A 12,167-nucleotide genomic window follows, 5' to 3' on the forward strand; every position below is an offset into this window, starting at 1 on the left:
TGAATGTGCTTACGTCCAAGGGCTTTTAGAAAGTTGTTTCACTATAAATTTGAAATTATTACATGATCTCTTCTCCTTGGTCTTTTTTTTTTTTCTCTCTTTACAATAATTTTTAGCTTTTTAAATTAAAAAAATTTAGAAAAAATATCTTAATTCTAGTTAAATTGTAATTGATTATTTTATCTCTTATCCATACAAAAAAAATTATTTAATATCTAAAAAGAGAATAATCCTCTTAAATTGAGATTTTTCTTAATAGGAAAGAGTCATTTTCAAAAGATGTCACTAATCTACCTTGAGATGTATATTGATAGTTCGAATAAACGGTACAGGTGGAAAAGGATTTTATCCACTCCATAATAATCATATTAAATTTGGGTTCGGACAATCCACCCTTTATGCCCGAACCCAACCCAATTTGATTTCGTTAAAAAAGAATTCCCAAACCCGAGCTCGACCCCTAACTAATCCTAACCAAGATCGGGTTGAACCCATTGGGTTTAGGTTTGGCCCACCCAAGTTTCCACCGTGCACTCCGCCTTCATTCCAGTAGTAACGTGTTTCATAGAGGCATCTTCGTCAATAGTCGTATTCGGTCTTACTTAACATCGATGGTTACACGAAGGAAAGCAGTCAAAGTAATGTTCCTTTAATTATCCACGTCAGCATGGCAATGTTCATAAAGAAACATTTAAAGTCTAACTCATAAAGACCCTCTTTGGTAAGTAGAATATCGAAAGTGCCCTAAGCACTTTTTTAATAATTCTTGGGCGTTAGGGACCACCTTGATGTCTTATTCTCATGTGAAATCAAATATAATAATTAATACTCAATTGTTTCCAGACCATAACAGAATATTTCCATTTCAATTAATTTGGATTTGGATTTCTTTTTAAAGATGTATAAACTACAATTTAATATTAGAGTAATAAATGACATTTAAGGTTAAAATGCAGGTGCCCTTTAAATCATTAGTTGTTGGTTATGTCTGGTCAAATAATTTTACTTAGAATTAGGATTATTAATGGATTGGATTGGATCGGATTGGATTAAATTAACTCAATCATTAAAAATTGAATGAGATCATCAAATCTTAATATGTTGACTTGATAACACATGGATCAGGTCTAAATGAGATCAAACCTAATTTAATGATACAAATTAAAAAAATATTAGTCTCAAATGATATTTGACACTCTGTTTTAATAGTCGTTCGACGTTAGAAAAATCCTATAAATTATAGATACATATCAAATTACTAACACTAATGATTTTCTGACTCAAAAATTTTTAAATGGTTTGTACTCGACTGACGTGACAAGGGCAGAATTGTTGATCTTTTCCTGGTGTATCCTGAAGAAATAGATCTATGGTTTTGTGCCCTTGCCACATCAACTGCGTATAGACCGAGTGGAGAATTTTTAGTAAGAAAATCACGACTCAATCCCTAAACATGTAATATATATATATATGAATCAAAATCTAGAACAACGTCTCATTCCTATAGAATAGAAATGGTGTCTACGCATTTATTGCCAGTGGTAGGAGTCTGAAATACATTGGACTTCTAATAAAATTGTTTTTCAACACTACACGCAATCCAATGCATTTAAATCAAAAAGTGTCACATTGACGTCCTACATTGCTATAGGAATGAGACATTGTTCTCGGTCGTTACTCTACATATATTACATATTATCATACCAATACATAGTTGATTCAACAGATTATTATATAAAATTCTTGTCAGATCATGTATCCTACATTATCATATTAGATTTTAGGTCTAATCCAATCCATCTTGCTATTTAGTGATTCAAAGCAAATACATTTATTTGTAAAAATTGAACTATTTGTATTGAACAATTGCAACCCGAAAAAAATTGAATCCAATACAAAATTTCTTTTAGAGTAATAGAGTTCTTTAGCAATTTTGTATAAATTAGTACTAGAATTAACTCATAAACATGTCCTGATGTTATAAATAAATTACATTAGGTTTTGCTTGATTTGATTGTAAATCACCATAAATTAACATAAATCTTTTTTTCTTTTTTTCTTGTAAGTATTCATTAAAAGAATTCTATATATCTTTTTCATTCAAAAGGCAACGTCGATCACTTTCTAAGCCAAGTAGCATTTTATCTATTTTATCAATGTTATGCCTCCATTGCCTTGGATGCTTCATTTTGATTTGGTTATCAATTTGCTTAAGAATAATAATTTTTTAACACCCCTTCTGACATACGCCCCCATCACATAACCATAAATCATTTGCCTCGGGATACGCAAAATCATAAATATATATATTTTTTGTATCTCAAGGCAAATGATCTATGATTCTATGGTAGAGGTGTACATCACAGAGGAGAGTCGAATTATCACGACTCTTTGCTTAATGACCACCTCCCAACTGCAAATCGAACCAATAGTTTGCGTTTCACATACATTTTCTTTAGAAATCATGCAAAATTTTATCATTAAAAAAAAAATAATGTTAGATTCATACAAAAGTTTGCAAGGAAAAACTTTTAAGACTAGTGTGGTATTAATTGCAGATGTATGCTCGTCTTCTAGCTGATTTTCTTTCCAATTAGTGATAATTACATACATATTATTGATACATGTTGCGTGCCAATTAAGATTTTATGCTACTTAAAGGACAATTCTCAAGTGTCGTTTTTGATAATTACACCTATCCCATCAAGAAGTAAAATGATAGAATGCTTCTATGATGGACAATGTAGCAATATTATTTCATATATAGACCATTGATAATTCTCGTGATTCTTTAGCATTTGATTTAAAATTTTCATTGTAAACTTCACACATAGAAAAATGTTTTCTTTCTTTAACTCTTGTTAGTAAGATTTTAACTCTTGTTAAGGGTCCTTGAGTTCAAATGGATTACCACATTAACAATCCAATACTACAACATTGAGAAAAAAAATCAAAAAACAATTTTTTGAGAGCTTGATCCAAGATTTTGAAAATGAATGATTATCGAACTTTCTCAGAATTTCTAAATTTAAAATTAAAATTAAAATATAATGGTAAAAAATAACATTTTTTTTTCTTCAAAATCCATAAAATTTTGTCCTTTACAACCTTGTGGCATTAGATCATGTTTTTTAGGATGTCACAAGGTGGGCTCAACAACCCTTTGGGAGAGTTGAAATCTTATTAAGTTATTTTAGTCTAAACTCTTACATATAAGTCTTTAATTAACGAGAGTACCGCCTAGCCTTTGTAAGTTACTAAGGATTTCATGTTTATTAAGGTCGTTAGGCTCTCACCTTTGGATGCGGATCCTCTCTAGCACATGGTTCCTGTAACACAAATCCAACAAATGAGCGAGAGTTATCTTGAAAAAAAAATTAACATCTCAACCTCTTGTCATCATGATTTAAATCTGATTTAAAAATAAATATCAAAAAAATAGTTGTTTTTTTCTCTAGATCCATGTCTTTGAAAATGAATGACTACTGAACACCCAATACTTTTAAGTGTATGGTTGATGTGACATTCTTTCAACTGTTGGATCTGCGTTACAGGGTGCTATGGGAATCATGTGCTACAAAGGATAAGCTCCCCTCACCTCTTGGCATAAAAAAACCATGATTCAATGCCTCAATGTTGCAGAGAATGAAATTCTATGAGTTTTGAAAAGAAAAAAAAAGTTCACCATTGAATTTTATTTTTAATTTTGAGAGTGAAGTAGAGTTTCTGACCATTCCTAGGAGGTCACTAAAGCTAATATGTTCTGAGAGGTATTTTTATGTTTTATATATATAATATATTCAATGATTACTGTTAAAAATAAAATACTTTGAATCTAACTTATCTTTTTTCCACGTGGTACTATTTGGGGTGACAATACACAAGTCTGGTATAACTTTAAGCATCTAAATTTTCCTTATTGTCTGATTAGAGAATAATTTATTATTTCTATCGGTTTAAAATATGCACTTTTTAACAGCCAAAGGTGAACTGGAGAAGTGGCATTTCCGTAAAATACAGTAATAAGTAGGGCATTTTCTAAATCAATTGGGATTAATGATTTGCAGTCAAAGTCGAAAGACGAGAAAGCGAGCTTCGACTGAGATTGGACTGAGAAGCAGAGAGAAAGAGAGAGAGAGAGAGAGAGACAGAGAATGACTTCTTAGCTTCTGATGAACGAAACCCAAATGGACTACGAAAGGATCGAAAAGCCTCAGGTTTGTACGGCTTTTCATTTGAATCCGATTTTTTTTTTCTTACGTTTCGTCAAGGAAGAAATTTTCAGACTCTGAGAGATCTGATTCTCACTTATTGTCTCCAAGCTCTACTACCGTAACTGAACCTTCGATCTGTCAAAATCTTCTATCCTTCGCCGCGATTTATCTGTGAAATCTCTTCGAGTAGATGTTTTCAGGCACTAATTTTGAGATTTTTAGAGTCTAGAAATCCCTATATGGATTGATTTAAGATTTAAATGAGGTTTGTGTGAGAGTTAATGATTTCGACTGACAGGTTGATGTCTTTCACTTTGATTTTCTTGCGATTTATCCGATGGAGCTAAAATTTAGGTTACAATGGAAAAAAGAAGAAGATATTTTTGTTAAATGTAGTAAATTTGATTACTGACTATGTTTTTATTGGTTTTTTTGCACTCCAGGGAGGAGGATTTTCCCCAGCTAAGCTGAGAAGTATGCTTTTGGGGATCGAGAAGAAGAGAAAAGTAGAGGAAGAGCTCGATTCGACTTTCTCTTTGAGATCTGAAGTTAGTGAGATCGAAGATCGAGGTAAGAACTAAGAACTTCGCCAATTTGCCTCATTTTCTCTCGCATTCGTTAAATTAGGGTTTGGTGTCAGACTTAGAGTGTTAAAAATTAATATTTCTAGGTGAGAATTGCAAAGATGTGGACATTGTAAGCGAACTTCCAGACTGCTCAACATCTCCGACTACAATGGCGTCTGATCTGACTACCGATCGTAGATTGAAGGAACAAAGTTCAGTAACTTCGAGGATTAGATCTCACGAAGATGGATCTCTAGATTACGATAGTGGTTACGACAGTGCAAGCATGTCGATGACATCTGCTTTCGAGTTTCAGAAAGCTGAGAGAGCACCACATAGACTTCCATTGACACCTTTCTCCAAACAAGCGCCTTCGAAGTGGGATGATGCACAGAAGTGGATCGCAAGTCCAACTTCAAACCGGCATAAACCGGCTGGATCGAAAAAAACTGGTTTTCTTGGTTGTGGAAGTCGGCAATCAGCGACGAAGGTTGTTGTTGAAGTTCCAGACAACAAAAAGGTTGCTTTGGAAGAACCGGATACCAAGCGGATTGATCCAAGCCAACAATCGAAGAGGGAGGTTGGAGGACAGAAGTTTGTGAATTGGGTACCCGAACCGTATCCAATTGCAGAATTATATGCTAAGCCTGCACTCATGATCGAGAGCTCTGTTGCAGATTCTGCAAGTAAGAACATATATAAATGACTTTGACGGTCTGTATTATTACTAATATTATTTCTATTTATTTTTAGTATATAGGGCAGTTTCATCTTTCATGTCATGGTGTAGTTTATATATATTAAATTTTATAATTTACAAATATTTGTATAATAGGGAATCTTCATTTTTGCAGTTAGCTAAAACCCAACATTTGCATTTAACATTACTTAGTTGATTTAATCATTTTATTAATTGAAGGAAATATGGATGAGTTTTAGGAATAATAATCTAGATGAAAATATCTCACACAGTAACTAATAATTAAATTATCTGGACACTTAATTGTTACTCCTTAAAATGGTATCAACTATCAACTATGAATTATTGCATATCGGATTTCCAGAGAGATTGTATGAGTAAACAATATGTGGCTCTAGGAAGAATCTGTAAATGAAACGTAAGGTAAAATAAATTATCTTGTTCATTGGTGACAACATTGTGATAATTTGTAAATAAAACAATGAATAATAACATATTGGATTTCCAAGGAGATTGTGTAGGTGTTTAGAATAATCCATAAATAAAGCAAAAGGAAAAAAAAAATCTTGGACAATACTTGATTTTGGAGTTATATCTACTACTAGAGTTCGTACGGGCATCCTCTTTGGGGTTAAGGGGGTAAAAGAGGGAAAAATAATAATATTGGAAGGGTATTATTAAAAAAAATTGAGATTAAGGAAGTAAAAGATGAAAAACAATAAAATGGGTTAAAGGGGTTAAAGAGAGAACATGAGTATTATTAAAAGAGAGAGAGTAAAAGATAAAATTGGAAGGTTATTATTAGAAAAAAATTGAGGTTAAGGGGGTAAAATATGAAAAACAATCAAACGGGTTAAAGGGGTCATAGGGAAAATATAATAAAGTTGGAGGGGGTTGAAAAGAAAATGCAATAAAGTGGACCCACAAATTGTATCTCAGATGGGATATTTATCCCCACAAAAGTGTAGTTGATAGGAAGTTTATCCCCCACACAACTGTAGTATCTGTGGGCCTTATAGTTGTGTTTTATTATATAGATTTATTTATATTTATCCATTTACCTTTACTACTTAATTTATTCATTTGAATTAATTAAATTTTAATTGACTATTTTTTTGATACCTAGTTGTCGATGCTCCCGTATAAAAAATGAAATAACTTAGACAAAAAAGAGGAGTGACTTGGACATCTCTCTCTCAACGACGAAGAAGTCGGCTCGCTATATGCCGTTAGTTTTTCTTTGCTCCCTCTCCTTGCATTAGTAGTAAGGCAAGCTATCTTCAACTTCCTTACCTTATTAGGGGGAAAGAGTTGCTTGCCTTTACCCACCTTCCTAACCCACTTAAAGAAGCATAAGCTGCTTCTAAGCTAATAATTTGGGGTGATAGGAAGCCCAACATTTAATTGTGTGTTCGACATTGTGATTATCCATAAATAAACAATGAATAATTGCATATCAGATTTTCAAAGTGATTGTGTATCATATGTTGCTCTAAGAATAATTCGTAAATATAACCAATGGGAAAATAAATTCATCTTGTTATTGGTGACAATTTTGAGGCACATGTTCATAGTAGTCCTTGAGGTGTTAATTTTCCCTACTTGGTCATGGCCATCATATTTATAGTGTTCATCCCCCAAGATACAGTAGTGATGTTCCTTTGTAGATGGCACAATCAATAGTTGGGATTGGCAAATTCCATTGTATAGGATACACTTAAAAAATAAGAAGACAATTTCTATAAAGTTCTGGTTAAAAATTATATATTATCAATGCATTATCCTGAATTTTAAAAGAATGCACTGTTGTTATTTATAGAAATTGTGATTATCAGGATGCTTTAGCAAGAATGGGAAATAATATCTTTATCTATAATTGCTCATTATTAAACTAATCAAGATTAACTATAAAAAGTCCATCATTGTGTAGGATACACTTTAAAAATAAGAAGACAATTTCTATAAAGTTCTAGTTAAAAATTATATATTATCAATGCATTATCCTGAATTTTAAAAGAATGCACTGTTGTTATTTGTACAAATTGTGATTATCAGGATGCTTTAGCAGGAATGGGAAATAATATCTTTGTTTATAATTGCTCATTATTAAACTAATCAAGCTTAACTATAAAAAGTCCATCATAAGGAAAATTAGCATTGTTCATTTGCTATAGAATTGACAACATAATTCACATTAGAGATACCATCAGGAACAATTTATTCTATTTATATATTTTGCAACCATTATGTACTAGGAGATGTCATTATTAGTCAAACACATAATTATATTAAAATTTGTTGTGGTTGATTTAAGTGAGTCTAGATACAGCATAACAGCTCATCGTACCTTGAGAGGAATGAGGCCAAGGCCTATAGAAAGTTAATGACCGGCATCAACCCAATTCTAGATGACCCGGGGGGTTTGAACCTAGGACATGTGAACAACACTCCATGCGTCTTACCAACTTAGCTAAGTTGGCACTTCAAAGTGGTGTGAGTATATTAGTGGAGTTGGATTTGTGGGAGAGGCATTTGGGGAGGACACATCTGATGGTGATCGAGCTCTATTGAGAAAGTACAATTGTAATGAGAAAGTGTATGCATGAGCGCGGTCGGGTGCATGTATGTGGTCTGTTCGATAAATGGTTGTGGCAGCGTGACTGGGTGGGAGTTGGCTCTAGCTAGTGCTGCAACTATTTACAGTGATATGCAGCCCTACCATGCATGGCCATTGCACCTTAATTTTGTAAACTGAGTGTTGAAACTAAGTATGAAGTGTGGTTGAACCCCAAGGGGTTGGCCTAGTGGCAAGCCGAGCCTTGATAAGCTCCTCAAGAAGGGTAGGTCAAGTGTTTGAAACTCCATGGAGCAATGAATTCCTTGGGGCCACCCTCCAAGGTCTGGTTGACCCTCGACTCAACCAGTTGCACATAGGAGTTTCCGAGGGGCAGTGTATGTGACCAAGGGATTAGTCTCACTCGAAGGGTGGGGATACCCACGATAAGCAAAAAAAGAAAGTTTGAAGTGTGATTGTAGATCTACTTTATTGATGCAAATTAATTTCTTGGTCACCTTGGATACTCGAACTTTGTCTAAGATACATCAAGATAATTTTTATTTTTTATTTATTAGTATAAATTTATTGAAAAAAAGGTAGTCAAATACAACAGCCGGTCGAGATGACCAACCAAAAGAAAACTAAAAACAACTAACATAAAGAGTCCCATCTAAAGACAGTCCTCAAAGAAGATACATCAAGATAATCCGACATGCACATTATTAGACATCTCATTAATGATATTTTCTATAAATATTTTTTGAATATTATGATAATACACTTAAAATCGTATGTCAGTAATTTTGGGAGTTTTTTTTTTTTCCTATTTTGGAGTGAGAATTATTTTCAACTTACAGTTTCTATGTAATTTGGTACAGTTAGTCTTAGCCGGCATGACTCAATCATATCTGTCCATAGTGCTACAACAACTTATATTCCGCCTCCTTCAACAGTTAGATCTGTGTCTATGAGAGATATGGGTACGGAAATGACTCCAATTGCCAGTCAAGAGCCTTCTAGGACCGGAACTCCTGTGAGAGCAACAACGCCAATGCGCAGCCCCACATCATCTAGGCCATCAACTCCAAGAAGAGACGCACCTGTGTCATCTCCTCTGGAAAGAACTGATTGCCAGGTGGACCCTAACCAAAAGGACTTGTCTGATAAAGATATACAAAAGAAAACCCGGAGAGAAATAATGGCTCTTGGAGCACAGCTTGGTAAAATGAATATTGCTGCCTGGGCAAGCAAGGAAGAGGAGGACAAGGATGCATCTACTTCACTTAAAACCGTTGCTGCGGATCAACCCCCTAAAAGTGTCATTGAGACCCGTGCCGCAGCTTGGGAGGAGGCAGAGAAAGCCAAGTATACAGCCAGGTTACTTTACTTGAGTCTAAGCCAATTATTTCTTTTGTAGAGGTCTTTCTATCAATTTTTGGCATGTGTCCCAATTATGAGTTTTCACGCATGTTGCTCTCACCATATTAGAAAGGTTGTTGCTTATAGGCTTTATCTGTACTTCATACTTTTCATGTGGTTTAATATGGTATTGATGATACATGATGATGAAATTTTTAGGTACAAACGTGAAGAGATCAAAATACAAGTATGGGAAAATCATCAAAAAGCAAAGATGGAAGCTGAGATGAGGAAAATTGAGGTACTATTGTACTTCAGAAGATTTGATTATTTCAGTATCTTTCAGCATATTCTAGACTTAAAATCTGATAGTTATCAATACAGTACAATGCATTGGATAATTACACTTCAGTACATTACACTGTTTGATGCATAAATATAATATTAAAGCAATTGAGTTACCCAACTACTGCATATAATAAAAGGAATCACACTTCTGCTCACTGATACACACTGACACAATGCACACTATGCTATACTAGGTTTATTTCTTTGATAATATGAAAATAAAAAGTTTTTTGGTGCAATGATAATCCTTATACAAGATACAACTAATTATTTTATATGGCCCTTATAAACCTACATATCATATTATAAGCTATGTCAAACTATACCATTGCATGAAACAGCTAAACAAATTTGAGAGTTCAAACTTGCAATCTCCAGTTTGGATAGGTAAATGCATTCTGGTTTTCAAAAGTCTTACCAAAGAATGATTGACTTATATACATTTTTATTCGATTTGAAGTTTTGAGTTTTCTGGAGCATTTTTTATGTCTTCTAAAGTTATTTGGTTAGATTCCTCCTATTTTATTTCATCCTAAAGTTCTAAAGTAAAATTGGTTTTGCAAATCAAATTCCCTATTTGATTTTATGTGTAAGAAGTTCAGACCTTTCCATACATTAATTTAAAAATATCACATGGATGATCTTTTCTTTTTTTTTCGGTGATACTTTGGCTCGGGTTTGTGGTTTCACATCTTTAAAATATCATGTATTTTGTTTTGTTTTTTGGCCAAGTACTTCGTTAAATTTTGGCTAGTCTTTGATGAAATTTATTTGTATGAGAAGAGAATAGATGGGTCCTTGATTAAAAATCAAGAAGCCTTAACCAAGGCAATCCACTTTTTCCCTTTCTATGCACAATTTTAATCAATTTCTTAATTTCCATTTCTAAAATGCTGAGGAAACTCATCTTCTAAAAAGTGCAATTTTTTTTGTGGGCAATGTGGACCTCTCATGTCACATCTTCACTTTGATTGCTATACTTTGGTCTCACAAAGCACCAATGGACCAAAAATTTCACCTTGGATGCATCTTTTGGTGCCTTAAGATGGTGTTTTAGCTTTGCATCAATTTTGGCAAAAGCGTAATACTAATAAGAAGCTTGGGAGAATTGGATAACCTGAATGAATTAGAGAAGTTACTCTTTAGATATATTTGGCTTCTCTTGGCTATTGGTCTTTCCTCTTAATAACGTTGAAATCTGGTTACTGAGAAATTTGAAAGACGCCTGGCTTTGGGAAGCTAGGATACCTCTTCACAGTTGGTTCATATTGATCAAAAGTATAATTCTCTTCTGTCATATTATGTTTCCCTTTTAAAATGCCAGCTTCTTTGCTAAACTTAAAAAAGAAATCGTTTTGGATGGAAATGTCGTAGTGGATAAATTTCACATTGTCATCATTTGTTTACCTAAGAAAATGGGGCTTAGAGATTAGCATTGCTGGTCCCAATAAGGTGGTTGTGTTAGGTTGGCGGCACCATTGTAGAAATTGTGTCAGTTGAATGACAAAATATGGTTCATGTTGAGATAGGCCTACACTTCTCACCATACTGAATCTTGAACTGTGTTGTCAATCAAATCTTTTAGTTAAGTTGATGGGTCATCATCAATCTTTAAGAATTGCAGTTATAGTTATGGGTGACTTGGGGTGTCACAAAGCATCAGCTCTCGTATTAGTGTTTTAAGAAACTAAGACTACTTAGCCAAATTGCACAACACTTGAACAGCATTGACTGCTAGTGCTTTGTATCTGAACTTAAAAATGTTCGTTCCGGGCTTAATGGTAATAGTTTTTCAGGTTGAGGTGGAAAGGATGAGAGGACGGGCCCAGGATAAGTTGATGAACAAGCTAGCATCTGCAAGGCACAAAGCTGAAGAGAAACGAGCAGCAGCAGAAGCCAAGAGAAACCGTCAAGCTGCAAAAACTGAGCAGCAAGCGGACTATATCCGAAGAACCGGTCGCATCCCTTCTTCATTTTCCTGCTATAATTGGTGTTCCTGAAGACCGATTTGTTCTCCATTGAAGCAGTTTTCCACCCACCGAGTTGGAGTTGGTATTTGTCCTTTTTTTTTTTTCTTTTTTGTATTTAAAGCATATATTTTAATATATATATTAAGATGACCTTGTTGCTTGAAACCAGGTTTCTATATATTGAGGTTTATAGCTGATGATCCATGAGGTGATTATGTGCCTTTGCACAAAGTGTGCATCTTGTCCAGAAACACTGAAAGCTTACATCTCTGGTACTGTTTTTCAGATTATGCATTGTTTGATTTCGTTCTAATTGTCCTGTTTTGTATTTCGAGTCTGAATGAGTTTGATGTATGGAGAGAGTAGGGCAGGGTTAGAGGACACTGGGTTGTGGATCAACCTATGCCCAACCCAACCTCGGGCATAGAATGCTCAATCCAAGCCCAACCCAAG

The 12,167-nt window shown here is 34.1% G+C and overlaps 1 protein-coding gene across 3 annotated transcripts; it reads left to right on the forward strand.

Annotated features, from left to right (window-relative positions):
• The first annotated feature begins 4,055 nt into the window (after positions 1–4,055).
• Positions 4,056–11,916, forward strand: LOC147397925 (Remorin family protein). 3 transcript variants are annotated; one of them, XR_015179675.1, is made up of 7 exons: positions 4,056–4,217; positions 4,658–4,784; positions 4,885–5,466; positions 8,916–9,414; positions 9,616–9,697; positions 11,541–11,796; positions 11,884–11,916. XR_015179675.1 is itself a non-coding variant. In XM_086447008.1 (6 exons), exons 1-6 carry the CDS (start codon positions 4,173–4,175, stop codon positions 11,742–11,744), a joined length of 1,539 nt encoding a protein of 512 aa, XP_086303134.1. In that variant the 5' UTR covers positions 4,056–4,172; the 3' UTR covers positions 11,745–11,916. The 3 variants fall into 3 exon arrangements, 2 of the variants coding, with proteins under 2 accessions (XP_086303134.1, XP_086303135.1); XM_086447008.1 differs by having other exon boundaries at positions 11,541–11,916; XM_086447009.1 differs by lacking the exon at positions 4,056–4,217 and adding an exon at positions 4,241–4,512 and having other exon boundaries at positions 11,541–11,916.
• The last annotated feature ends 251 nt before the right edge of the window (positions 11,917–12,167 follow it).

This window comes from Akebia trifoliata, chromosome 7, assembly GCF_017979445.1.
Source record: "Akebia trifoliata isolate Shusen 1 chromosome 7, ASM1797944v1, whole genome shotgun sequence".
In the NCBI taxonomy this organism is placed as follows: Eukaryota; Viridiplantae; Streptophyta; class Magnoliopsida; order Ranunculales; family Lardizabalaceae; genus Akebia; species Akebia trifoliata.